Source organism: Chaetomium tenue, assembly GCF_020726465.1.
Source record: "Chaetomium tenue strain MPI-SDFR-AT-0079 chromosome Unknown F5144scaffold_6, whole genome shotgun sequence".
NCBI lineage: Eukaryota > Fungi > Ascomycota > Sordariomycetes > Sordariales > Chaetomiaceae > Chaetomium > Chaetomium tenue.
The window spans coordinates 1,558,117-1,580,586 of record NW_027117334.1 but is presented as its reverse complement, the minus strand read 5'-3'; the positions used below and the strand labels follow the sequence as shown (position 1 = coordinate 1,580,586).

At 56.5% G+C, this 22,470-nt stretch overlaps 9 protein-coding genes across 9 annotated transcripts; 5 read left to right on the top strand and 4 right to left on the bottom strand.

Annotated features, from left to right (window-relative positions):
• Window positions 1-18: 18 nt before the first annotated feature.
• Window positions 19-1,798, bottom strand: F5144DRAFT_582120 (eukaryotic integral membrane protein-domain-containing protein). The gene is made up of 2 exons (XM_066789479.1): window positions 1,277-1,798; window positions 19-1,198 (listed from the first exon to the last, which is right to left on the bottom strand). Exons 1-2 carry the CDS (start codon window positions 1,651-1,653, stop codon window positions 439-441), a joined length of 1,137 nt encoding a protein of 378 aa, XP_066639742.1. The 5' UTR covers window positions 1,654-1,798; the 3' UTR covers window positions 19-438.
• Window positions 1,799-3,620: 1,822 nt separating this feature from the next.
• Window positions 3,621-6,323, top strand: F5144DRAFT_348686 (WD40-repeat-containing domain protein). The gene is made up of 6 exons (XM_066784278.1): window positions 3,621-3,962; window positions 4,058-4,074; window positions 4,174-4,340; window positions 4,520-5,656; window positions 5,719-6,147; window positions 6,201-6,323. The coding sequence occupies exons 1-6, from the start codon at window positions 3,916-3,918 to the stop codon at window positions 6,234-6,236; spliced, it is 1,833 nt and encodes a 610-aa protein (XP_066639741.1). The 5' UTR covers window positions 3,621-3,915; the 3' UTR covers window positions 6,237-6,323.
• Window positions 6,324-7,642: 1,319 nt separating this feature from the next.
• Window positions 7,643-9,583, bottom strand: F5144DRAFT_495513 (major facilitator superfamily domain-containing protein; the record flags this gene model as incomplete). The annotated part of the gene is made up of 2 exons (XM_066786104.1): window positions 7,643-9,116; window positions 9,192-9,583. 2 exons carry the CDS (start codon window positions 9,581-9,583, stop codon window positions 7,643-7,645), a joined length of 1,866 nt encoding a protein of 621 aa, XP_066639740.1.
• A 1,061-nt stretch (window positions 9,584-10,644) lies between these two features.
• Window positions 10,645-13,113, bottom strand: F5144DRAFT_517728 (general substrate transporter). Its single transcript, XM_066786648.1, has 3 exons — window positions 12,665-13,113; window positions 11,802-12,595; window positions 10,645-11,748 (listed from the first exon to the last, which is right to left on the bottom strand). Exons 1-3 carry the CDS (start codon window positions 12,870-12,872, stop codon window positions 11,140-11,142), a joined length of 1,611 nt encoding a protein of 536 aa, XP_066639739.1. The 5' UTR covers window positions 12,873-13,113; the 3' UTR covers window positions 10,645-11,139.
• A 78-nt stretch (window positions 13,114-13,191) lies between these two features.
• Window positions 13,192-14,818, top strand: F5144DRAFT_614894 (uncharacterized protein). The gene is made up of 2 exons (XM_066791780.1): window positions 13,192-13,969; window positions 14,032-14,818. The coding sequence occupies exons 1-2, from the start codon at window positions 13,502-13,504 to the stop codon at window positions 14,620-14,622; spliced, it is 1,059 nt and encodes a 352-aa protein (XP_066639738.1). The 5' UTR covers window positions 13,192-13,501; the 3' UTR covers window positions 14,623-14,818.
• A 1,164-nt stretch (window positions 14,819-15,982) lies between these two features.
• On the top strand, window positions 15,983-18,337 carry F5144DRAFT_582107 (kinase-like domain-containing protein). Its single transcript, XM_066789478.1, has one exon. The coding sequence runs from the start codon at window positions 16,148-16,150 to the stop codon at window positions 17,876-17,878; it is 1,731 nt and encodes a 576-aa protein (XP_066639737.1). The 5' UTR covers window positions 15,983-16,147; the 3' UTR covers window positions 17,879-18,337.
• A 306-nt stretch (window positions 18,338-18,643) lies between these two features.
• F5144DRAFT_582105 (uncharacterized protein) lies at window positions 18,644-18,901 on the top strand (the record flags this gene model as incomplete). Its single annotated transcript, XM_066789477.1, has 1 exon — window positions 18,644-18,901. A coding segment is annotated over one exon (209 nt), but the record flags the coding sequence as incomplete, so codon positions are not given.
• A 109-nt stretch (window positions 18,902-19,010) lies between these two features.
• F5144DRAFT_348550 (uncharacterized protein) lies at window positions 19,011-20,264 on the top strand. Its single transcript, XM_066784277.1, has 2 exons — window positions 19,011-19,522; window positions 19,584-20,264. Exons 1-2 carry the CDS (start codon window positions 19,426-19,428, stop codon window positions 19,985-19,987), a joined length of 501 nt encoding a protein of 166 aa, XP_066639735.1. The 5' UTR covers window positions 19,011-19,425; the 3' UTR covers window positions 19,988-20,264.
• A 276-nt stretch (window positions 20,265-20,540) lies between these two features.
• On the bottom strand, window positions 20,541-22,184 carry F5144DRAFT_605536 (uncharacterized protein; the record flags this gene model as incomplete). Its single annotated transcript, XM_066791434.1, has 5 exons — window positions 20,541-20,841; window positions 21,100-21,322; window positions 21,430-21,565; window positions 21,649-22,035; window positions 22,086-22,184. The coding sequence occupies 5 exons, from the start codon at window positions 22,182-22,184 to the stop codon at window positions 20,541-20,543; spliced, it is 1,146 nt and encodes a 381-aa protein (XP_066639734.1).
• Between the last annotated feature and the right edge of the window lie 286 nt (window positions 22,185-22,470).

Below are 22,470 nucleotides of genomic sequence, written 5' to 3'. Positions count from 1 at the left end.
AAAAGATGGCTCAAGAATATGCCATGAAACCACGTGCCTCAATTCTAGTACATCTATTAAGTGTACAACAAACTCAAGCGCAGTGCCCCTCCCAGCCCCGCGGCAAGTCCCAAGTTCTGTCAACAGGCCGACATCAGCCGTGGCAATGCCCTCCCACATCTCGCAAATTGAATTGGTATCGAGTATGCGGCTCGCTCGTAATAGGTAGATAAGAAACCAGCCCCGCCCCGCGCCTCGTACCCTGCATGACCCCAACGCCAAAACGGTTGCTCAACCCCCTCAGATCCTCGAATAATTAGGGCCGGTCATAAGTGTTCGCAAAATAAAAGCCAGATGCTCCAAGCCCGCCTCCCCCTACCCTAGCTGTCCGACAACGAAGTAGGAATGGAAGCTCAACGCCATACTCGGCGGTGTGCGAGAGAAGAAAACAAGCATCCTTTACGGTTCGTTCCTGTCCGCGTCCGCCTCCGGGTTGTAATTCGTCTCGCCAAGCATCCCGCTGCCTCCCGTCGCTTGCGCCGTCATGGCATTCGGCGGCGGCGCCTGCGGCTGGCTCTGAACGGTCGGCCCCGTGGCCGAAGGGATAGGCGGCGCAACAGCGGGGGGAACCGGGGCGCTCTGCGCGCGGGCAGCGGCGGTCGCCGTCGCGGCGTGCAGGCGCTGGTCTAGTGCCCTGAGCGCGAGCGCTCGCCTCCGCTCGGCCTCGGCGCGGGCGCTCCCGGGAGCGCCGCGGTTTGTGAAGGTGTGGTGGTGGTCGCCGCGGGCGGCAGAAATGTCGGCCTGGCTGAAGGGTACGCATAGTCGCATCGCTACGAGCACGTTGAACACCTGCTCCGAGATGGTCGCAATGACGGGGCGGACGGGACTCGGGAAGAACTCGGCTATGGCGAAGGTGTCGCTGGCATCACCGCGAAGGGAGCTCGGTTGCGAAGTGTCGAGATCGGGGAAAGCGACCTTGTAGAAACGGAGGTACGTCCAGCTAACGAAGAAGCCGTAGACGGCGAGGAGAAAAGAGGCGGCCGTAAGCATAGGTGTGAGGCAGAGCGCTGTGACAAGACCGATGTAGAGCAACGGGAAGCGAGGAACGCGCAGCGAGAGGAGCCCCCGGAAGAGGGTCACTGTGTGCGCGGGGACGAGCTGGCTGAAAGCGACGAGGAAGGAGATTTGGAGGGGGATGGTCCCAGCGATGGTCATGAGTCTAGCAAGGGGGCACAAGTTAGAACACTACACAAACGGCCATAACCAAGCGACCCCCGGGAAACCAAAAGCTACGTACGTCCATCGCTCGTTGCGTGTCAAGGCAAAGAACAAGATCGAGGTGCCAAAGCATAGCGCGTTGGGAACCACTGCAGTAACAAGCAGGAATTTGGCAAACTCGCGCGAGGACCATGCGCGCTCTAGGTAGCGACCGCCATTATACAGGGTGACGCAGGCGATAGATAAGGTGAAGACGTTGCTCTCGACGAGTGTTGTCGTCAGGAAGGTCCACGGGTAGACTAGCGATAGCTGTGGTATGAGGTTGAGGTAGGGGATGACAATCTCCGAGTTCGCCGTCCACTGCCGGTACCTGATCGCTGCACTCAGCACCGACTGTAAGCCCAACGCGATGAGCACGATCCGGGTCACCGGGGGGATGTTTATTCGGGGCGGCATGGTGGGCGGGCTTCTGTTCTTGAGTCGAGGCCTCAAGATTGGGACGGCGCGGCTTCTCCTTGTCGGGGAACTGTGTGCTTGCACTTTTTGGGATGGTTGGGCAAGCAGCCGAGTTTTTCCCGACCTGCTTTGATAGGTAGGTACCTTCGGGGTTAGGGTATCGTAGAACCTACGAACCGAACGACAGCTTCGGATCTTGGCGCGCAGCCTTTCTGTGGTTGCGGCTGCTTGATCTGGCCATCGCGGGCCACTGACCGCCGGTGTAACCAGGCGCCTGTCTTTGTGGTCCTGTGAATTTGTGGCGGTGGATGACAGGCCGGGCTTCACTCTCCTCGAGCCTCGGTCTTCTCCGCCAACCATGGAACCCCAAAGCTATCTTGCAGCAACCTGGAAGGCACACAGGATGCGGGACATCGAAGAACTCAACATCACCTCCTTGTGTTTCCCATCCATTACGACCCTCGCGCTTGATGGCCAGAGGCTGCCCAATCCGCACAGGTGAGGTTGGGCATCCTCACGATAGTTGGCTCGGGAGGTTGTCTGGCTTCCGATGACAATATGCGGGGCCACGGTGACTTCATTCGAAGTAGGTACTTCGTACGAATATTCGTACATACCTTACATACGCTACGCCGCAGAAACCGTGCAGCTTCCAACTGTCGTCCTGATTAACCGCCCGCTGGGTCCGCCACCCCTGAAACATGACACCCCAACCTTTTTGTCGCCGATGGGTGCGACCCCAAGACACCATCCGATGCCGCCCTTGATTGGGCAAGGTCGTTAGTTTTCTGATTTGAAGGATGGCAGTTGTTTCCTTTGTTTTCCCTGTCCCCGAGCCCCCGCAATTTCTCAGCCCTGGGACCCTAATTGCTTGTCGCACGCGTAGGACGGCCATTTCCTTTTGCGCCATCCCCTTCCTCCACCCCAGCAGGAAATGAAGGTTTGTTCTTCCCAATGCGTCCTTTTCCCAAATCCCATGGCAAGGTCTGCCTGCAGAACTGCGGCCGGGATCTCGTAAGGCGGCGTCGGGTCAGATTCGATGTGGAGGGATTCCGCCTTCCCGAAATTGGCATGTACGACAGGACCGTAATTTCAATACTGGGCCCCACCGTTCCTCCACAACATTCATGTTTTCCGCCACAGCTCCGGCAGTCCGGTGAAAGGCTGAGGCGAGATACCGAGCCCTATCGTGGCGAAAGGCAGCATACCTACGATACCTCGATGCCTACACAGTAGACGCCAGCCGTGATGCTTGGGGTTGAAGCCGGTCCCTGCTGCCAGTTGTAATTTGAGTGTGATGGGCACATTTTTGGCTGAAACAAGTGCGGTTCAAGCAAGGTAAGGTAACATTGAACGGGACCATCTGTCACATCGAGCATCAAATCCCGAAGGATGGGTCAGCCGTCGCACCTGCGCGGGGGAGATCTCGCTTTTAGATTCTATAGTTATCACTAGCTATGTACAAGTAAACGGTAATATGTTCTCGAGAATCCAGGTTTAAATCGTGAGAGCTGTAATAGGGTTCGAAAATGTGATGTTTGAAAATGTGGTGCATTACAAGAATCTCGGTGCGGTCATAACTGTATTTCGTAAAGCATTTCAACAGCCATCGCCTCCCGAGAATGGAAGCTGCTAGCCCGAAATGGCGTGCAGGGCCAGGTCTGACCTGCATCCTCGCGCAGAGAAATCTGGAACTCGTTCGGCGGTCCACAACCAGGGCGTTTCATGGTTCAATGGTAATACAATCAATGGCCCAGCACGACAAACGAAACCCGCGTGTTTCTCTTGTCGAGTCTTTCGATAACTAGCTTCCATCACGTGTGTTGAATGAGATAAATCAGAACTCGATCAGCGATCGATGCTCTCCGTCCGTCCCCCTGGTCGCCACGCAGCACCCCGCGGGGCTGGCCGTTTGATCTTTTGCCTGCTTGGCTGAGGTGCTGGTTCCGTCCCGCGATCCAAGTCGTTCGCCTAAACAAGCGGCAGGGACCACTTGGCTGGCGAGGTGGGACCCATGCCTCACGCTTGACAAACCCGCACTGGCTGGCCCGTGGTCCGAACACTGCCAATCTCAAATCTCGGCCTGGCGCTTTCGAGGTTGCTTTTCACCCTTCAACACCGAATTCTTGCCCAAAACCACCCCATTCACGATCTGCTCATCGACCAAGCGCCCGTCCTCGCGCGCTCTCATTGCTACGCCCTGCATCAATACCTCTGCTGCGTCCCTCTCGCCACTCACTGCCGAACCCCGGCGCGCCGACAATGAAGGAGCTACTTGACACGGACCGGGTCAACTTTCTTGTCTGGAGGTTCGTTGTTTTTTTACTTCGCCGAAAGACTCAGCCAAGGGCGCTGTTTAGGGCGGCCTGATTACTGACTCTGCGTTCTCGGTTCAAAAATTTAGGTACCTGCTAGAATCTAGTATGTGCACTGTCGCGGCGAGCTCTTCCTAGAGCCCCGCTGCTGCCCTGTTTCCCTCCTGGGCATTGAATCTGAGTGAGGTGAGACTGACCACCACAGATTATCGGGAGACGGCCGCCAAGCTCCAAAAAGAGTGGAGGGTGCACCAACCTCACAGACAGTTCGATTTCGCATCTCATGTGAACACATATGCCCTGGTGTCGCTTCTCAACAAAGGGCTCATCTACGAAGACTACCAAAGGCAGTTTTCGGCGGCTGCGCACGAGGTACGGTGTCTTTTACGATTTCAGGACTTCCTCTCATTTATGGTCATCCAATTCTCTGGGCGTGCCCTCCATTCCTGTTGGGGTTGCACCCGGCATGGAATTGGCGGGTAGGTGTGCTGGTGGTGGCTTTGGGCCCAGGGGGGGGCGCTAGTGTCGGGGTTACTGACATTTGCTTGCAGGCGGCGCGCGATGTGCCGGCAACGGCCGATGCAGGTTCGCGGGGGGTGTTTGGGCCGCTGAAATTCCAGCCCGAGGTGGTGGTGGACGAGGACGAGGAAGACGACGAGGAATTCGAACTGGAGGCCGAACCCGAGGAAATCGAGAACCCGCGGAAACGGGCGGTCGAGCGGCAGCATCACCGCGAATTGTCGCATGGATCCCCCGCAAAGCGACAGCGGCTCAGCAACGGCTACGAGAATGGGGTCGATTCAGCCACCACGCCAATGGAGATCGACCACCAACATCCTGACAACAACCACGCCTATCCGTCACCGCTTGAGGGCGAACAGGCCGAGTCCCCGCTCCTGCGCACCGAGGGCCCGTCTCGCGGCACGCAAGTCGAAAAGGTGCGCGATCTGACGCAGGGCACCGTGTTTCTGCGACTGGGTGCCGACGAATCCCAGGAAGCTGGCGAAAACCCTCTTGTGCTCCTCTGCGAGTGGAACCCCCGGGACCCAGCCCTCTTGGCGACCGCCGGTACAGATGCGCTAGCCCGCATTTGGACATTACCCTGTGGAACCGCCCCAGACGCGGAGCCTGGTCACGTGGATTCCCCCAGCCCATCATCGTTGAGCATCGTCGAGGACGACCTCCCCAAGAATGCGACTATCTCAGCCATGGCATGGAGCTCGAACGGAGAGCTCATCGCGCTTGGCACGGAGCTTGGCAACAAGTCGCGCGTGAGCATCTGCTCTATGGATGGAACGAGCATGCACCGCTTCGACGGCCTCGACACCCCCGTCACCAATCTCTGTTGGAGCCCCAACAACAATCTCCTTCTTGCCATTAGCCCAGATCTGAGCGGTGGGATGGCGGAACCGAGAACCCTGATTCACATTTCGTCTCCTTCCAGGGTGAACTCCCTGTCGCATGTCCTGGACCACGACCTCCCCTCCGACAGCCTCGATGCGACATGGATCAGCGAGACTGAGTTCCTCTTGTGTGGCGGTGACCTGCTAGTCTCCTTCCGATGCACAGAACAAGGGATTGTGCAGGGCAGAGAGTTCCAGACGGGCACGGATGAACGCTTCAGCCTCGTCGAGTTCGATTGGAGGTCTAAGCTGGTTGCGACCGCGAGCGAAAAGGGCTATATTGACGTGGGTTTGCGATGCTGACAGAGAAAGGGATGAATGTAGCTTGCTAACACTAGTTGCGTTAGATCTGGGATGAGTCTGGAAAGCGCCGCTCAATACCCGCGCACGATGGTGGTATCACAAGCCTCAAGTGGCAACCACTGCAAAACGACCCTGCCGAAGACGAGCGATTGCTAGTATCCGGGGGTGAGGATGGGGCCGTTCTGGTGTGGAATGTTCGAAATGCCGAGGTTAAACCAAAATATTCCATTACCATGCCGCCACCGCTCGCGGTCAACAACCTCTCGATGAGTCCCGACGGGACACTCATCGCCGTGGCGACACACGACAGGATACTTGTTTGGAAAATTGGTGATCACGCCATGCCCAAGGCTAGCTGGGTGCCACAATCGGGCTGGCAAAGCCCTAACACGGGTACCGATTCCGAGGATGCTATTCCCTGTTTGGGTTGGGACTGCGAGGGCCAGCGCTTGGTCTATGGTTCGGAAAATAGGGTATGTGGCAGTGATAACTTGCACATCGGTCCACTGCTGACACTTTATAATAGCTTGCCGTCATAAGTCTTCGCGAACACGAGAGGTGATGTGGGGACCACCAACAAAGTCGGGGCTGTCCCATCAATTGCCACGCCGAGAGTTCAACCCAGCAAGCGGCAAACGAAAATTGCCATTGAATTCCGCGGCCAGGGGAGCACTCGTTCCGTGCTTCCAGCCATCTCAGGCCGAGATGGCATGTCGTCAACACGTTCGACAACGTGATGTACGCGGGAGAGCCTCACTATCGAAGGATTGCGGCCGCCAACCGTGGCCCAGGGCCCCACATAGCGACGACAGTGACACCCCGGAATAACGTCGCCGTTCACCCTGGTTCCCTTTCAAAGGGCGATCAAATGTCGACGATGTGGGCGGCCTTCACCAAGGGGGCGTAAGGTCGATTCCGGCTCCCTAGTACGGATTATGCCAGCTTTTGCCACGGGGACTAGGAGACAAAGCCGACTACTTCAAGAGATATTCGACATCCCAGTCTCTAACCAATCCCGCCTCGTGCAGTTGCTAGGGGGTAATTGGCTCCCGGTGTCACCTCCGCTGATATCTACGTCTTCGGCCCCTTGAACGGCTTACAAGGACTCCAATTCATGCCCTCGATACACAGCTGGAACCATATCGTTGTCCCTTTGACCCCGCGCATGGGCAGGACAGCATGTAGGATAGTCTCTGGACCAGAAAAACGCAACCCTTGCGGCGCGACCATTCTGATGGATGAGACGGTGATTGCGGGAGTAGTAGCCTTGCATTGCGGAGAGTCGATTTACTTAGGGGGTTTGGGGCACATCATGGGTTGAAAAGCGGAGCGTTTGATTTTGTTTGCAATATCTTTTGGGGGCGTTGCTCTTTCAGGCTCGGCGGGGAATCAAGGATAGCGTGACATATGTTATATTTGTAGTGTACAACCTACTTAGAAATGGCGATCCGGACAATCGCAACGCTCTGCTCTCAACTGACCTGCTTGTCATACCCTTGGACTGGCCATTGCGCTTCATAAATATGTCTTCCATTGCTTCTAGGTTCTTATTATAAGCTGAGCTTAAGGACGACGTCGCTAGTCATCGTTGCGGTCGGATCTCGAAAACGATTTAAGAAAAACCAAAACCTTCCTTTAAAAGGGAAGGCCTTCGGGTGTATAAAACAGAAAGAAGAACGGATCTGTCCAACAAATTACAACACGCGCGGTCTGATTTTACGCTGTACATTAAAAACTATTCCTTTTGACCAAGAGGTCGTAGATGTCATGCCGTATTATATGAAGAGACGTATCTATGTGCTGGGTATTCAAATGCCCTCATGCCATGCATCTTTTCCCAAACCAAAACGCCGATGCTCAAACAAAGCCACCAACCACTATGCACATTACACAACCCCCCTCCCCCCCACCCCTTTAGGTTCCTAATTTACAATCCATCAACCAGCCAGTTTCCCAACAACAGCGCCCTCAAACAGCACTCCTCGCATCGCGATCCAGCCTCGGCCGGCTGGCATCAGCCGCATTCTCCATCACCACCTTCTCATTCACAGCACCCGCCCCCTCCTCATCCGACGAGTCCGCCGTACCGGGCGCCGCGGGGTTGTTGGCGGGGAAGGTGGGCGCAAAGGCGCTGCGGGCGCGGATGTTGTGGCCGTACAGCCAGAAGACGACGGGGATGGGGACCAGCGCCACCGCAATGCACCCCAGCAGCGTCGACGCCCACTGGATGCCCATGCCCTCAAACATGTACCGCGAGAAGAGCGGGAACCCGGCGCCCGCGAGCGAGCGCAGGAAGGTGTTGCCCGCGATGGCGGAGGCCGCGAACATGAGGTACGCGTCGACCAGGTAGTTGAGCGACTGCAGGAAGATGGAGGCCAGGCCGAAGCCGCTGAGCAGGCCGGAGAGGGTGGGGACGATCCAGTGGATGTCGGCGCGGTAGCCGGACCACCCGAACCAGAAGAGTCCGCCGGCGAAGGCCACGCCGCCGGCGATGACGCTGGGCAGGCGCCACTCGGGGATGGGCACGCCGTTGTTGGCGGCCAGCTTGCGCTGGTACCAGGGCTGTTGGAGCAGCACGACGATGCCGGCGATGATCTGGCCCGTGACCATGCCGAAGAAGGTGAGGCCCGAGACGCCGGCCGACATGCGGTGCACGCCCTGGAAGACGAAGGGGTAGGCCGTCAGGAAGAGGTATAGTAGCCCGTAGATGAAGGCCATGTAGACCGAGATGAGCGTGACGATGGGCTCGGTGAAGAGCAGGCGCATGGGCCGCGAGAAGTTCTTGGTGACGAGCTCGCGCACGTCGATCTCGATCTCCTCCTGCTTGGCGTGGATGCCCCAGTTGAGGGTGCGGCGCCGCAGCTCGGCCGCCTTGCCGACCAGGATGGTGGGCGGGTATGTTTCCTCGAGGAAGAACAGGTCCAGCACAAAGGCGAGGATGCCCATAAAGGAGACGATCCACGAGGTCCAGCGCCAGCCGAGGTGCGACTCGACGATGAAGCCGCCGACGAAGGGCGCTAGGAGCGGGCCGGTGAAGACGGTCATGGAGAAGACGGTGATGGCGATGCCGCGGGTCCGGTTGTCGAACATGTCAGAGAAGACGGCGGCCACGACGGCGAGCGGGCAGGCGCCGAAGAAGCCGGCAAAGAAGCGGGTTATGAGGACCGTCTGGAGGTCCTTGGAGACGGCGTTGGCGATGTTGAAGATGAAGAAGCCGAACATGGAGAGGACCAGCGGCAGGCGGCGACCCTTGAGTTCGGAGAGAGGTGCCCAAAAGGTCGGGCCGGTAGCGAAACCGAGAACGTAGAAGGAGACACCGAGGAGGGAAACTTCGGAAGATACGCCAAACTCGCGGGCGACTGCGCCGGTCGCGGCGGAGAATATACTCGAGCCGAAGGCGGCGGTCATGGTGGTGAAGCCAAGCATAACAGCTGTGGCGATCCTGTAGAACCCACAGTTAGCTTCCTGTCACTGACAAGGGGCGGAGGGGAATTGTAAGGAGGGGGGTTGAACTCACTTCTTCTTTAGTGGCCAGTTCTGGGCGTGGAGAGGATCATCGGGCCCGTCGAACTCGACAACATAGTCCTCCTGGTTTGGTAGTAGTGGTGGGTATTCCTTGCCGGCACCGAAGTTGGGCAATGGCCTCTTCCATTCTTTCCCCCGAGCATCTCTCCCAACAGTTCCGCTGTGTTGACTCCGTGCTGTCTGAATGCGGCTCAGTTCGGTGTTGTGGCGCTCCAGATCCCGTTGTGTCTCGACACGGTTCAACCCAGTCCCCCGTTGGGACGCCTCCGAGGAGGAGCTCGACACAGACGACGCTGAGACCACCCGTTCGATTTCCTCGCTACGGCGCAGGGAAGCATCGAGTTGGACCGCCTCGGGAGCGCGGTCTACGCTGTCTCGTACCATTGGGCTGTCTTTGAGTGAATGAATCCTAGTATCCTGGAAGGGTTGATGTTTTTATTTGGTGTATTCAGGGGGTATATCAACAGCACAGCACCACCGGCAGGCAAGCCAGCAAGAGTGAGAAGTAGTGGAACCCTGTATTTGATAGTAAGGAAGGCGATATAAGACCAAGGAATATTGGACAATGCGGATCCCGAGGTTCGTCCCTAATGCAATGGTAGCGTGAGGAGTGATGATGGAATTTGCCTCCTCTTGGGGGGCGTCCCCCTCCTAATAAAGAAGATTGATCAACACATCCCGGGCACTTGCTCACGGGCAAAAGAATAGTGATTCATGGATTCGTCAGGGAAAGGGAACAAAAACTGGAGTCCACATTGAATGTTTGCCCATGCCAAGCGGTTCCGTCGGTGGTTCGGCCGGGTCCATGATGTGGCCTCGGCATTCGCGTTTTCCAGCCGGCATCCGTGATTACCAATTTGGGTCGCCGCATCCAACAGCGCTATCCTTTCTTTAACTCCATCGCATTGTTGGGGGCTGTCAAAAAATGGAGTTAATGGACCCGGCAACCTTCCTGCCGATGACAAAGTCATGTTTCGAACCGCAGATAACAGACGGCAATAGAGCCGCGGGATGCTGCTATCTCCCGTCGCCGTCCTTCGCTTGTAAATTTTCATTATGGAATCCCAGCCCAGCGGTGCATTTGTCCCCGTTCATCTCCGCCAAGGCCCGCCGGTGACCCTCAATGACCCCATCCCGAAGCACCTAACAGCCCAAGAGTGGAGTGCAACTTCAGATCAGGAGAATGGCCGCTGCATGCCTGGTCCATCGGAATGGGGCCAGATGCTTCGGTTGTTGTTGCTTAGTTGCGGGTTTGTCCGCAGCCGTTATTCGTCATGATGTTAAGTTCGTAGTATCAATCCGTGCATGCATACCTAGTTGATTGCTGACGTAGGTTGCTGACTACTATGCTTCGATCTGCCCCTCCTGACAAAGAAAGAATATACAAGTAGATCTGTAATGGGCGGGATTCGGGCTTCGATGACAAGAAGCGACGCCCGTCTTAAGTCCGGGTCGTTGACTCGCTTTGACGTAATCCCGCAGCGCAGCCACCATTGAGGGTGCCATGGCTTGCATCATCCAATCAGGAGACAAGATGATCTGCCGTGGTAGGCATTCGTCCCGCAAGGCTCGAAACCTCAGGGGCTTGCTGAACGGCGTTCCCGGCTGCGACTTTGGCCACCATCGGGAAATTTCTTCTTCCAATTTTTTTTCCCCATTTTTACTTTGCATCGCTGCCCAACAGGGCTGCCTGAGGGTGCCAAGGGAATGCAACGGGTCAGATTCCTTCTACTTTACCTAGAATTCCGCCATCCGCTATCCGCGAGTTGCCGCTGGTGACCGAGAATAGCCTCGTTTGCTGGTTTCCACTCCTACTGCCTCGGCACGTAGATCCAGCGGCGGAAAGCTTAACTTCACGGCGGAGAACCCGCTTGTTGCGCATGGATGCATCGTGAAGATTTCTGGATCCACCAAAATGCAAGTTCAATGTACAAAGTATTTCAACGCACGCCCCAGCTGTCGTCTTCTAGAAGACTCGCTGCCTCTTCTAAGCTCAGCCCTGCCGTTTCCGGGTAGAAGTTCCAGATTAACCCATACCCAACAACGCATATTCCGGCATAAAGCACAAATGTCCATGACGGCGTGAGCGCATCCATGAGCAGCAGGAAGGTCAGCCCTATGACAAAATTGGCTCCCCAGTTGGTTGCCGTGGCAATGCCGCTCCCCAACGACCGCACGTTGAGCGCAAACAGCTCACTCTGCATCCAGGGCACATTGCCCAACCCCAAGGCGTAACCGGCAACATAGACCATGATGCTCACGAGAATGGTGATTGCGGCGCCCTGTGCAGGGGCCGCGGTAGGTTTGTCGCTGGTCGAATCGACGGCAGCGAGCGTGATAAACGAGAAGCCGTATGCTGCAAGGATGAGACCCACCACCATGAACGGGATCGACCAGAGTAGGATGCGCCTCCTCCCGATACGGTCGATCAACAGGAGAGCCACGAGGGTGAAAGCGAAGTTGGTGACCGCCACGACCAACGAGGTGAGTGTCGGAATTGGGAATCCGAGCATCGTGAATATCGTAGCCGAGAAGTACATGAGCGAGTTCTGCGCGGCTGATCAGTATCCGGATCGCAGACTGGGAGCCCAAGAGCACTCACAAACCCGCACAGCTGCTGCAACCCCTGAAGTAAACAAGCAATGGCCAACGCCCTGCGATTTCTCCTCACACCCAACAACTCCCCAGCCGAGTCCAACCACGCAGCCTTCCCAACCCCCCTCCCATTCCCTCTCAACCTCCTCCCCTCACTCTCCTCCCTCACCTCAATCTCAATCCCCTTCACCGTCGCATCCACCTCCCTCCCCTCCCCCTCCCCCCCAAGCACCCTCTCCACCACCCTCCTCGCCTCCCCCACTCTCCCCACCATCACCAACCACCGCGGCGTCTCGGGCATAACCACCATCACCACCCCCTGCACCACCGCCGGCAGCGCCCCCAACCCAACCATCCACCGCCACGCCGTCGCCGCCTCCCCAAACTCCCCCAGCGCCCACCCCACCACATACGCCACCACCTGCCCCAACGTAATAAAAATCACATTCATCGTCACCAACCGCCCGCGAAACGCCGCCGGCGCCAGCTCCGCAATATACAACGGCACCACAAAACTCGCCGCGCCCACGGCCATGCCCACCACCGCGCGGCCGGCGACCATGCCCGCGACGGAGCTGCTGCATGCTTGCGCGGCGGCGCCGACGGCGAAGAGGACGTCCGCGAGGAGGATCACGCGCTTGCGGCCGAGGCGGTCGGCGAGGATGGAGGAGAAGGGCGAGATGAGCAGGGCGAGGAGGGAGGTCGAGGAGGTGATGATCGATTTGTCGAGGGCGGTGAGGGGGCGGGCGGAGAGGGAGGTGCCGATGGAGACGAGGGTCGAGGATATTACGCCGGTGTCGTCTGTGGGTGGGAGGAGGGGGTGGTTAGGGATGGGGTTGGAATGGTGGTGGAGGAGGGGAGGGGACTTACAGCCGAAGAGGAGGCCTGAGATGCCGGCGCTGAGGGTGAGGAGGTAGATGAAGAGGGTGGGTGAAGCGGGGGGTGGTGTGCCATCGTAGGTGGTTGTGTCATGGCGGATATCGCTGTCGTTGTAATTGTCGTTGCCATCGTCGGGGTGGTCGTGGTCCTCTGATGGCGAGGAATGACGGGAAATCAGGGGCTCTTCTGCGCTGCTCATCGTCGCGGCATTGCTGACCTCGTGGCCGTCGTTCGTGATGCTATGATCCGCTGTGCATTGCCCGTTTATCCGGCCCCGAGTCAACTGCCGTTGTGAACGGATACTATGCCGAGTCGGTTGTGGAGCGTGTCGCCGTGGATCATTCGGTGATTTCGGAGCTGTCAGAAGTCGGCGCCTGCCGTCTCCGACTTCCGTCTCGGCTCCGCCGGCCCCGCCAAGAGATCTGGCCAGCCGCACGATTGCGCTGGAATCTGCAGGGGATTGCCAGCGGCTCCAATTGGAACATTTTGACAGCGAGGGGTCTGGGTGCTCAGACCAGGGGTGTTTCACAGCCACTGCTGTCGACTGCATGTGCACGAAAGGCCACATCAGATGCCGCGAGCTGTGCCCCAAGCTGTCGAAACTATCGTCAGCTTGTTTCTCTCCCTTCAACTACCTATGCAATAAGTTTGAAGACCGCCAGGCGCCCTTTCTCTTCGGTATACTTCTAATATATCACTATAATACGATAATAAAGCAGCGCGACGTTGTACTACTAGCAGCAATCAGCCTCATTGCCATCCATCGCATTCGAAGTTTGAACCACCGCGAATCTCGACCTACCTCGAAACACAGCATCCAAGCTCACAATGCCGCCATATGCCACTCCGCCCCAGCGCGACTCCTGGTTCGCGCCGCTCTCGATAGACCTCTTCGTCAAGGTCCTCAAGACCAGCTTCTTCCACCCCTTTATCGCATGGATCGTCCCGCTCTGCTTCCGCGCCCAGAACATGTTCTGGGACGCGCCGCCCATGCTGGTGTCGATTGCCTGGGCTTCCATTATCTCGCTGTCTTGGATCGCCGGGGCTATCAACAACAGGTTGGCGTTTGGCCTGCCGCGCGAGGTGGATCTGAGTGAAGAGGTCATCGTCATCACGGGCGGCGCCAGCGGGCTGGGCCTGCTGATTGCTGAGGTGTACGGGATGCGCGGGGCAACGGTCGCCGTGCTGGACGTTGCGGAAATGGAGAATGGCGAGGCGCGAGGTGTCACATACTACAAGTGCGACGTGACGGACAAGGAGCAGCTCGCGCAGGTGGCAGCTAAGATTGAGAAAGATGTATGTGTCCCCGTCCTCATGCCCGATCCATCCCACAACCATACTAACTCCCACCCCTCCAGCTCGGCACTCCCACAGTCCTAATCAACAACGCGGCCATCGTCATCGGCAAGCCCCTCCTCTCCATGACCTTCCCCGAGATCGACAAGTCCCTCACCACCAACCTCGTCAGCCACTTCTACACGCTCAAGACCTTCCTACCAGCCATGGCGCGCAGCGAGGTCGGCGGCACCGTGGTCACGGTGTCGTCGGTGATCGGCACGGTGGGCGCGGCGCACCTGACCGACTACGCGGCGGCCAAGGCGGGCATCTCGGCGCTGCACCGCTCGCTCGCGGCCGAGCTGCGCGCGTCGCACCCGCAGATCCGCACCGTGCTCGTCACCCCGGGCCAGCTGAGCACCCCGCTCTTCTACGGCGTGCAGACCCCGAACCGCTTCCTCGCCCCCGTGGTCGAGCCCGTCGACGTCGCCAAGGAGGTGATTGCCGCCATTGACAACGGGAGGAACGCTGCGATTGGCATGCCGCTGTATGCGCGCTGGATTGACTGGTATAATGTGCTGCCCGTCGGGCTCCAGGCGGTGGCGAGGAAGGTGGCCGGCGTGGATACGGCTATGAATTCGTTTGTGGGGAGGAGAAGAAGGAGGGGTCTTTAATACAGGGGTTTTAGGGATGGCAGGATGAAGGCTGGCGCCGGCGCCAGATGAACGCGATGTGAGGTACGAAAAGATGTAATTGTATTTGGAGACGGGGCATGTAAGGAAGCAGATACACACACATGTAACTCTAGGTAGCTGTATAAAGCGAGCAGTGAGCAGCGTTCCCGTAAGCTGGATCCCCACAATATTCCAGGTTTCCGATTTAAGCGCTGAAAATGCGGCGATCCTCGAAGAGGGCCACCATCATCAACTGAATTCTTTTTGGGTTGATATTGGCACCGGACAACTTCCATGTTCTAGAGCCTGGGCACAGCATTGTTAACGTCAACCTCGTGAACACCATGTTCGAGGACAGCAAACCGAAATTAGTCAGTTTTGGATCGTTGAGCCGTTTGGCATACAATTTACCTCGGCGGGATTCCCTAGCTGATCTAGGGACCGGACCCAGCCATTTCACATCAGAGGCAAGGAAGGCAATGATGACCACGGTATCTATGTCTTTTGGCCCATAGGCAGATGCTATTGCTGAAGTTGAAGCTGGGTAGTGTTTCGACGATGGTGTACGAGACAGTGGTCACAGTGGAAAGGATGCAACTGCCTTGGGGATGATCCACATAGAAGGGGTGCAGGGACGCCGTTGGGACAGGATAAAGCCGTAAGGCTGCATAGGAACTTTTATGAGTTTAGTAGACGCGACTCAATGACGTAGAAGGGATCTCATGAGACGGGATGGGGTGAGAAGGCCGTCCCTTAGACCCTAACAACACGCTCGATTTACTAGCTTGCGCATCCGTATCACACATGCCTAAGGTAGCTCAGCTGATGCTCTAGTAATTCCGGATGTATGTAATACGTCAGCGTGATCTGCTCTCGGGTCCATGCTCAGGTAGCTCTGATACGTCTATCTATCAGGAGTTTATAAGTCGAGCATGGCAAACATGGGTGAAAGGAGTAGGAAGAAAGAAGCTGCAAGCCGATAGTTGCCAGTTGCCAGTTGCCGTAATATGGTCGGCCAATAAAGATGAAGAATTTGGAAGTACCATCTAGGTAGTTGCCAGTGAATGGATTTGATCCCAAGCGTTCCTTCCCGCACAGCCTCTAGCATTCGCACTTAAGGGTTCTGAGCCCAGCCACGAGACACTAAATTAAAGCCGTACGGAACTCAATTTTGTTTCTATTAGAGGATCTCATGAGATCCTATTCTTACAGCGTGCCCTCGAAAATATGTCTAATGTCAAGATAGAAGACGTGATAGTTTAATGAACGCGTGTGGTTCCAGGTCACATGTGAAAGATTGACGATTTGGAACATTGGCAGGTGCGGTCTTTTCAGAATTCCAAGTAAGAACCTGGAACCTGCCTTATCCATTGATAAAGAGGCGAGTAGGCAGGTACTTACCTAGCTGTCTACATCTGTTTCACCCGGGCTTTGCCTGAGGCAATCTCCACCAGTTGGTATTCCATTTCCCTCCACTTCCTTCGCTTTTTTTTTGAATCAAGAGCCTCTCCCATCCACTTTTTCTATGAGCCGATTGGCACTCACTTTCACTTCAATCTTTCTGATCACCAAAATTACTATTCTGTTTCTTACCATGTGGTGGGACGCAAACTCCATCGAGCAGACTGTAACGAAACAGTTCGTTAAAGGCCGGCTCAAACCCCAAGAGGCCAAGCGCCTCGATCAAATCCCCAGCTTTGGTGAAGAGTTAACCGACAGAACTTACTGGGAGTTCATAGACTCAAAGTGCAAGAAATTATTCCTCTGGCTCGATGACGTGGGATTGCCAGAGCAGATCTTTGAGTTCATCGACGACTCGTTCGACGATGACGATCTCCCCTTCTCACTTGAACAAGTACAAGAGCGGGAATTAATACCCACCAAAAACGAAAGGATGGAAACGAGATTCTACGGCCGGCAATACAAGTACCTCTTGCGCCACTTGGACAAGGCTAGCCATATCGACTATGGAGACCCAGAATTGGTTCCGCTCTATATTGAAGCGAAGCAGATTGCAGGACAAGGTCGCCATGTCGACAAGGTCACCCTCCCGAACCAGCCCGGGGCAGTGTTTTGCCGCGCCCAGATTCGTCTTGGTACCGATCATGTCGACCGGGGAGAGTTCATGTCTGGAATCAACGGCATCAAGGGCTTGCAAAACGAGCATATGTTGTCGTACTGGGCATCTTACACGCATCAGGGATACGGTTACATCCTATTCACACCAACTCCCGAGTTCAGCCTCAAGTCGCTCCTTACCACCATGCCCAGCTCTTTGAAGAAGCTCGACAAGAATGTACGGCCGCAGGTGGTCATGAACTGGATATTCTGTCTGGCGGACACAGTCTGCTCGTTCCACGGCCAGGACCGCTCGCACGGAAACATCAGACCCTCGACTGTGCTCTTTTCGAAGAACAACTTCGTCTTCCTCTCCGGGTTTACGCAATTGCACATCAATACATTGAGCGACACCGCTGAGGGCAGGTCATCTGATAGAGAGGCGTACGACTATGGCGCCCCAGAGGAGGTCAACCCAGCCCACTTATCGACAGTCTCACCCGGTCAGTCGGCAGGCGGCAGCAGCCACCAGGTGGCCGAACCTAATCCCAAGGCCGCCGACGTTTTCTCGCTAGGTTGCATAATCCTCGAGCTTCTCAGCTTCTTGTTGGGGAAGAAAGGGCGGGCGTTCGCTGCACACCGGGCTGCAAAGCACAGGGCCGCGGGCCGTGGTAGCCCCCTCCCAGACTCTTCGTTCCACGGCAACATTGGCCAAGTCGAGATTTGGATGGACCAATTGGCCAAAGATGCCGCAGAAAAGGAAAATGACGATCCGGTGTTCAAGGGCGTCAGGCCAATCCTCGAAGTGGTGGTGAAGATGCTCTCGACTAACCCTTCGGACCGTCCGACCGCCGACCACGTCCGGGAAAAAATCCGCCAAATCGTCGTCGAGGAGTGTGGCATGCCAGAGCCACACTGCCTGCGTCCCGGCAACAGCTGGGACTTTGGTGTGGACAGGAGATTGAGCTCCATTTCGACACTGAGCTCCGGCAGCGGGTCGCAGCATGACAGCGATAGGCGGAGAAGTACAGGAAGTGCTGGTAGCCCCATTGCCAAGGCCTTCAACGCTATCCTCCGAGGCGGAAGCGGGGAGGAAGTAGCTTCTAGAGCGAGGAATGGATCTCAGAGCAGCTACGATAGCGCACAACAGGCCCTGAAACACCTCGAGGGTGCCTCGTTTTTTCGCGAATTCGGATGAAGGGGGCACATGGTCACCACCGATGGCTGATGGTGTTATGGTGGGGCCGTTGTATCTGGGCGGCGAGGGCTGATAAGCATGTATATGTATAACTAACTAACTTTCAATTGACTCGAGTGCCGAGCTTTAGTAGTGGTGTTTTGACGATGAAATCGTGATCTTGTCGGGAGATGTTGTCAGGTTAGGGTTGCTGGGACCCTCAAGTGACTCGGGTATTCGTGACTCGGGTATTCGTAACGTTGATTCCTCCCGCTGGCGACGTCATCGCGAGGGCGACGGGAACACGCCGGGTTTATTCGTTGGAGGGGGCATTCGAATCGGCCCGGAGAGCCGTTTCAAGACGAGACAGGATGCTGCACGCCATGGAGAGAGTACCAAGGACAGCCAAACAACCTGCAAGTCCAACCAACAACTCGGTTTGTTGTTGGGAGGTCAGAAACGGGAGCATGCCGAATATGGTCACATCCGATTCGACAACACGAGGTTCATCCCACCTTCGACCACTTTTGTGCCACACGCTGTGACACCCTCAAGACAACCCCCACTCTTTCGTCAGCGATCGGCAGACTGCAAAGAGGGTTGCCCGGGCTGCGTCCCACTCGGCCCCACTGCACGAACCAAGGCTGGTGCAGGTCAGTGCAGGTCCAGCCTCCCATGCGCCTTAGCTCGACCCGCTTGGCTGCATTCCATTCCATTGCGGAAGCATAGCGTTGCATCGAGATCCATCTTCAGCCGAGATAGCAGATATCGCAAACCAAGGAAACCGAATGGATGCAGGCCGCTCTCAACGGCTGAAAAGTGGCATGTCAGCCTCCTCGACAGGTCTTGCGTGGTTGGTCTTTTTTGTTTTCCTCTCGCCATGTTACGAGTTCTCCTCGGCTCTCGCTCCTGTCCCCTTCTTTCAAAGCATCTTGGGGGCGAATAATAACACGGTTTTGGTTTTGACCGGGTGCGGACTTTGCCTTCATTTTTGAAGGCGCTGAACACCGAACACGGCAATTTGGGCCTGGGATGACGATAGAATTTTTTGGGGGGAATCTCGATCACGACGACCACCCAGTCACTTGCTTGCTTGGTCTCATTCGGACGGCCCCGTCAAGACTCGAAAAATCCAACGCACCTTCTTCCCCGTCGTTATCGCTCGCTCGCCTTCCATTTTTTCCACAATTATACTCACACAAAATCCCAACAGCGGGGATTCGTGCATGACAAGGAACCAACACTGACTCGTCTCACCGGGCTGTGTCACTCGGGTCAGTCAGCCTTGCCTATTTTTGAGCTGCTGCACACTGCACTGTTTGTTTGGCAACGCCCCTCGACCACGGCCCCCCCCTGTCGCACTGCATTGCGGCGCAGAAGAACGACTTGATCGGCGAATTTCAGGCAAGGATTCGCCAGTTGGTCAGAGAGTGGGTTGGAGGATCGCATCTTTTAATTTTTATGAATCTGGTGCATCCCCAGTCTTTAATTCATCATTTTACCCTTCTCGCCAGTTGCTTGGCCACTCATCCATCTCTTGGCGGTCCGGGGGAAGGAAGAAAAAAACAATGAAGCTTTCTTGGCTTCTACCGGCCCTGCTGGTCGGGGGCGGAGCTTCAGTCGTCAGCGACAAGGTCCTCGTTAACGGCAAGGTCATTTTGAAGAGTAAGCCAGCATTGGGGTTAACTAGCTGTTCGCTTGGATCATGAAGCTAAACCTCGACCAGCTGTCCCATACCAAAGGCAAGACACACGCCAGGATGGAGCTTCAATACAGTCGCCCAGCGCCAACACCATCACAGTCGACCTAGATACACTCAATATCGCCCTCCCGAGCCAGAAGAACCGAACAGAGCCCAAAGTCACTGTCCAGAGAGAAGCTTCAGATTCGGACCACCATGAAGAGAGCTTGCCCGTCATCACGCTACGGGCCACCAACCGCGACCCGCAAGACCCGCCACCTCAACTGTCAGAGTCGTCTGGGCCAGACCCTCACCCAGACCTCGACGAGGCCTCAACCAGCGCATCCCACGGGCCCGAGACGAGGAACCCTGCCTCGGCGAACAGGGCCATCGCCGGCATGGGCGTGGGGTTAGTGTCGGTGATGTTGATTTTCACTGTCTTCTTATAGTGACACACTTTTTTGTCTTCACTGCATCTTTTTATGTCATGGTTTGGTTTGGCCTCATTGTTCTGTTTGGCGTTGGCAATTTGGTCGGCGAACACGGCGTTTGGGGAGTTTGAATATTTCAGGGGTAATCATGATACCTATGTGGGATGGGTTAACGCATTGGATGGGCATGATGGGGGATGGGCGATGGGAAAGCTAACTCCTAATGGGAGATGGATGGCCGCGATATGATGTTGGATGAAGTTCATCTCGACAAGGATGATGCGGGATGGCATAGCAAGGTTCTAGGAGCAACGAAGGCATGATGTTGGATTTCATGTGGATGGACGAGTAATGGGCGATACGCTTAATTGCTAATCCTGGAACCGCTAGGATGAGAGGTCTGTTGATGCATTTCAGAAGGATGACCGAGACAAACGGCGTCCCCGATAGGTAGCATTCACGAGTATTGGAAGTTGACCAAAAGGCTCAAGAAGCTTCACGTTGATAGCCCAACACAGGAATACGGTTCTTGCATCCGTGCCGGCGTGGTACATGCACGATACTCGCTACGTTACCAGTACAATCTCCCACTCGGCAGAAACAACGACACCACCATCAGCGCCGCCGCCCCTATCCCTCCCCATAGCAGAGCAAAGAAGACAGTCCGGTCCTGCCACATCATCAACGCCTTGTTTTGCACCACAACCGTCTCATCAAACACCTTGCTCATGACCCCTTTCCCTTCGTAACCCGCCATCCACTGGCCACCCCCGTACTCATTCGCCGGTCCAAACACCTGCAGACTCGGTTTCCGCAGCGGATCAACCCGACTTGCCGTGCTGCTCGCGCTGCTAATCATGCTAGCGGCCGAACTGTCCGTCTCCGTCCGTTTATGCTCCCTCCAATCCTGACGGCCATCACCACCACCACCACCAAACCCCCCATTCCCTCCTTCTCCTTCTTTCTCCCCTCCCTCCACCCCTTCCACCTCCCCCACCCCAACCCCCACCCCATCCCCCTCCCACGGCCTAACCTGCCTCCCCCTCCCCCCCCAACCCCAACAACCCCACCCCCAAAGCAACACACAAACCCCCCTCCCCCCCGTCCCCAACATCCCAAGCCCCGGCCACCACAACACCACACAGAGCGCCCGCCAGCGCGTGTCGCGCCGCGACAGCACCAACAACAAATCCAGCACAAACCCCAGCGTGACCAGGATTGTGCCCAGGGCGAGTACGAAACGGATTCGGGCGTGGTTGGCGTTGCGCCGTGTCCAGTGGATGAAGCGCGCGTGGCTGTGCGCGCGGAGCGTCGCTTCGGCGAGGAGGAAGGCGGGGAGGAGGGCGGTGGGGTCTGTTGTTGGGGGGGGGAGGGGGTTAGTTAGTTGGGGGGGTTGTTGGGGGGTTGTTGGGGGGGGGGGTGAGAAACTAGGGGGTATGGAGGAGTGAGTCTTGACTTACGGGTGGTGTGCTGTACCGCGCGCAGGCAGGCCTCGCGGTCTTTGGGGGACAGGCGGAGCTTGCGCGGCGCCGTGGGGCAGATGTAGTGCCGGGTAATGCGGCATACTTCGTCCCGGTGTGGCTGGATTGTGACTATCTCGTATTTTAGCAAGACGCTGGCGCTGGCGCGGGAGAGGAGAGAGGCCGAGAGAAAGAGAGAGAGGAAAACTAAGAACGTACAAGGCTGCCAGTCGGCGGTTTTACTGAACCCGTTGGGCTGAGGATGGCGGCGGGAGAGGCGAGTGGGCAGGTGATGGTGGAAGCGATTTGGCCGTCGTCTTCTAGGCTACTACTATCATCTAATGATGCTCGCTGAGATCCCATCTCCATAATAGCGAGAATCTTGTTCATCTTCAGGCTTCGCTCTCGCTTATGGCTGTACTTGATGAACCGGGACGGTGACTCGATGGCTTTCTCTGGGTCCCACGGCGGAGAGAGCGCCTTCTGTCTGGGCAGCAAGTTGCTCCAGCGCTGAATATAATCCCAGTACCAGAGAAAGAACTGAAGGGGCTCTGCGTTCCGTTCGACGTAGAAGAGGTAGTCCATAAAATCGCTCAGCGAGCAGGGCTGCGAAAGTGTTAGTCTTCGTATGAGATGAGATTAGAGACTTCACTGACTGGAGCGGCCCGGTTTTGGATAACCTCTTCAAAAGAGAGGTCTGCTGGAATATCTCCATACTGCGTCTTCGGCTTGGTGACGGGTTTAGAGTCAGCCATTGCTAGTGCCGGGTGGTTGCTCAAACCGATTATGATGAGAGATGGCGGCCACCCCCTTGGATTGCTATTAGGTACTGGGTGTCGTTACAGAGAAACGGCTGGCAGGCTACAGAGGGGGTCGAAACGGTTTATCTACCGCCGTCATGGACTGGACCAGAGAGAAGCTCGTCCAAAAGAAGATCCGGAACACACATCATAAGATCCGCGGGAGGCGGCACTATGAACACCCAACAAGTCACACAATCGACACCCAGCCCATGCTCTTCCCCAGCATCGCTTATTTGAG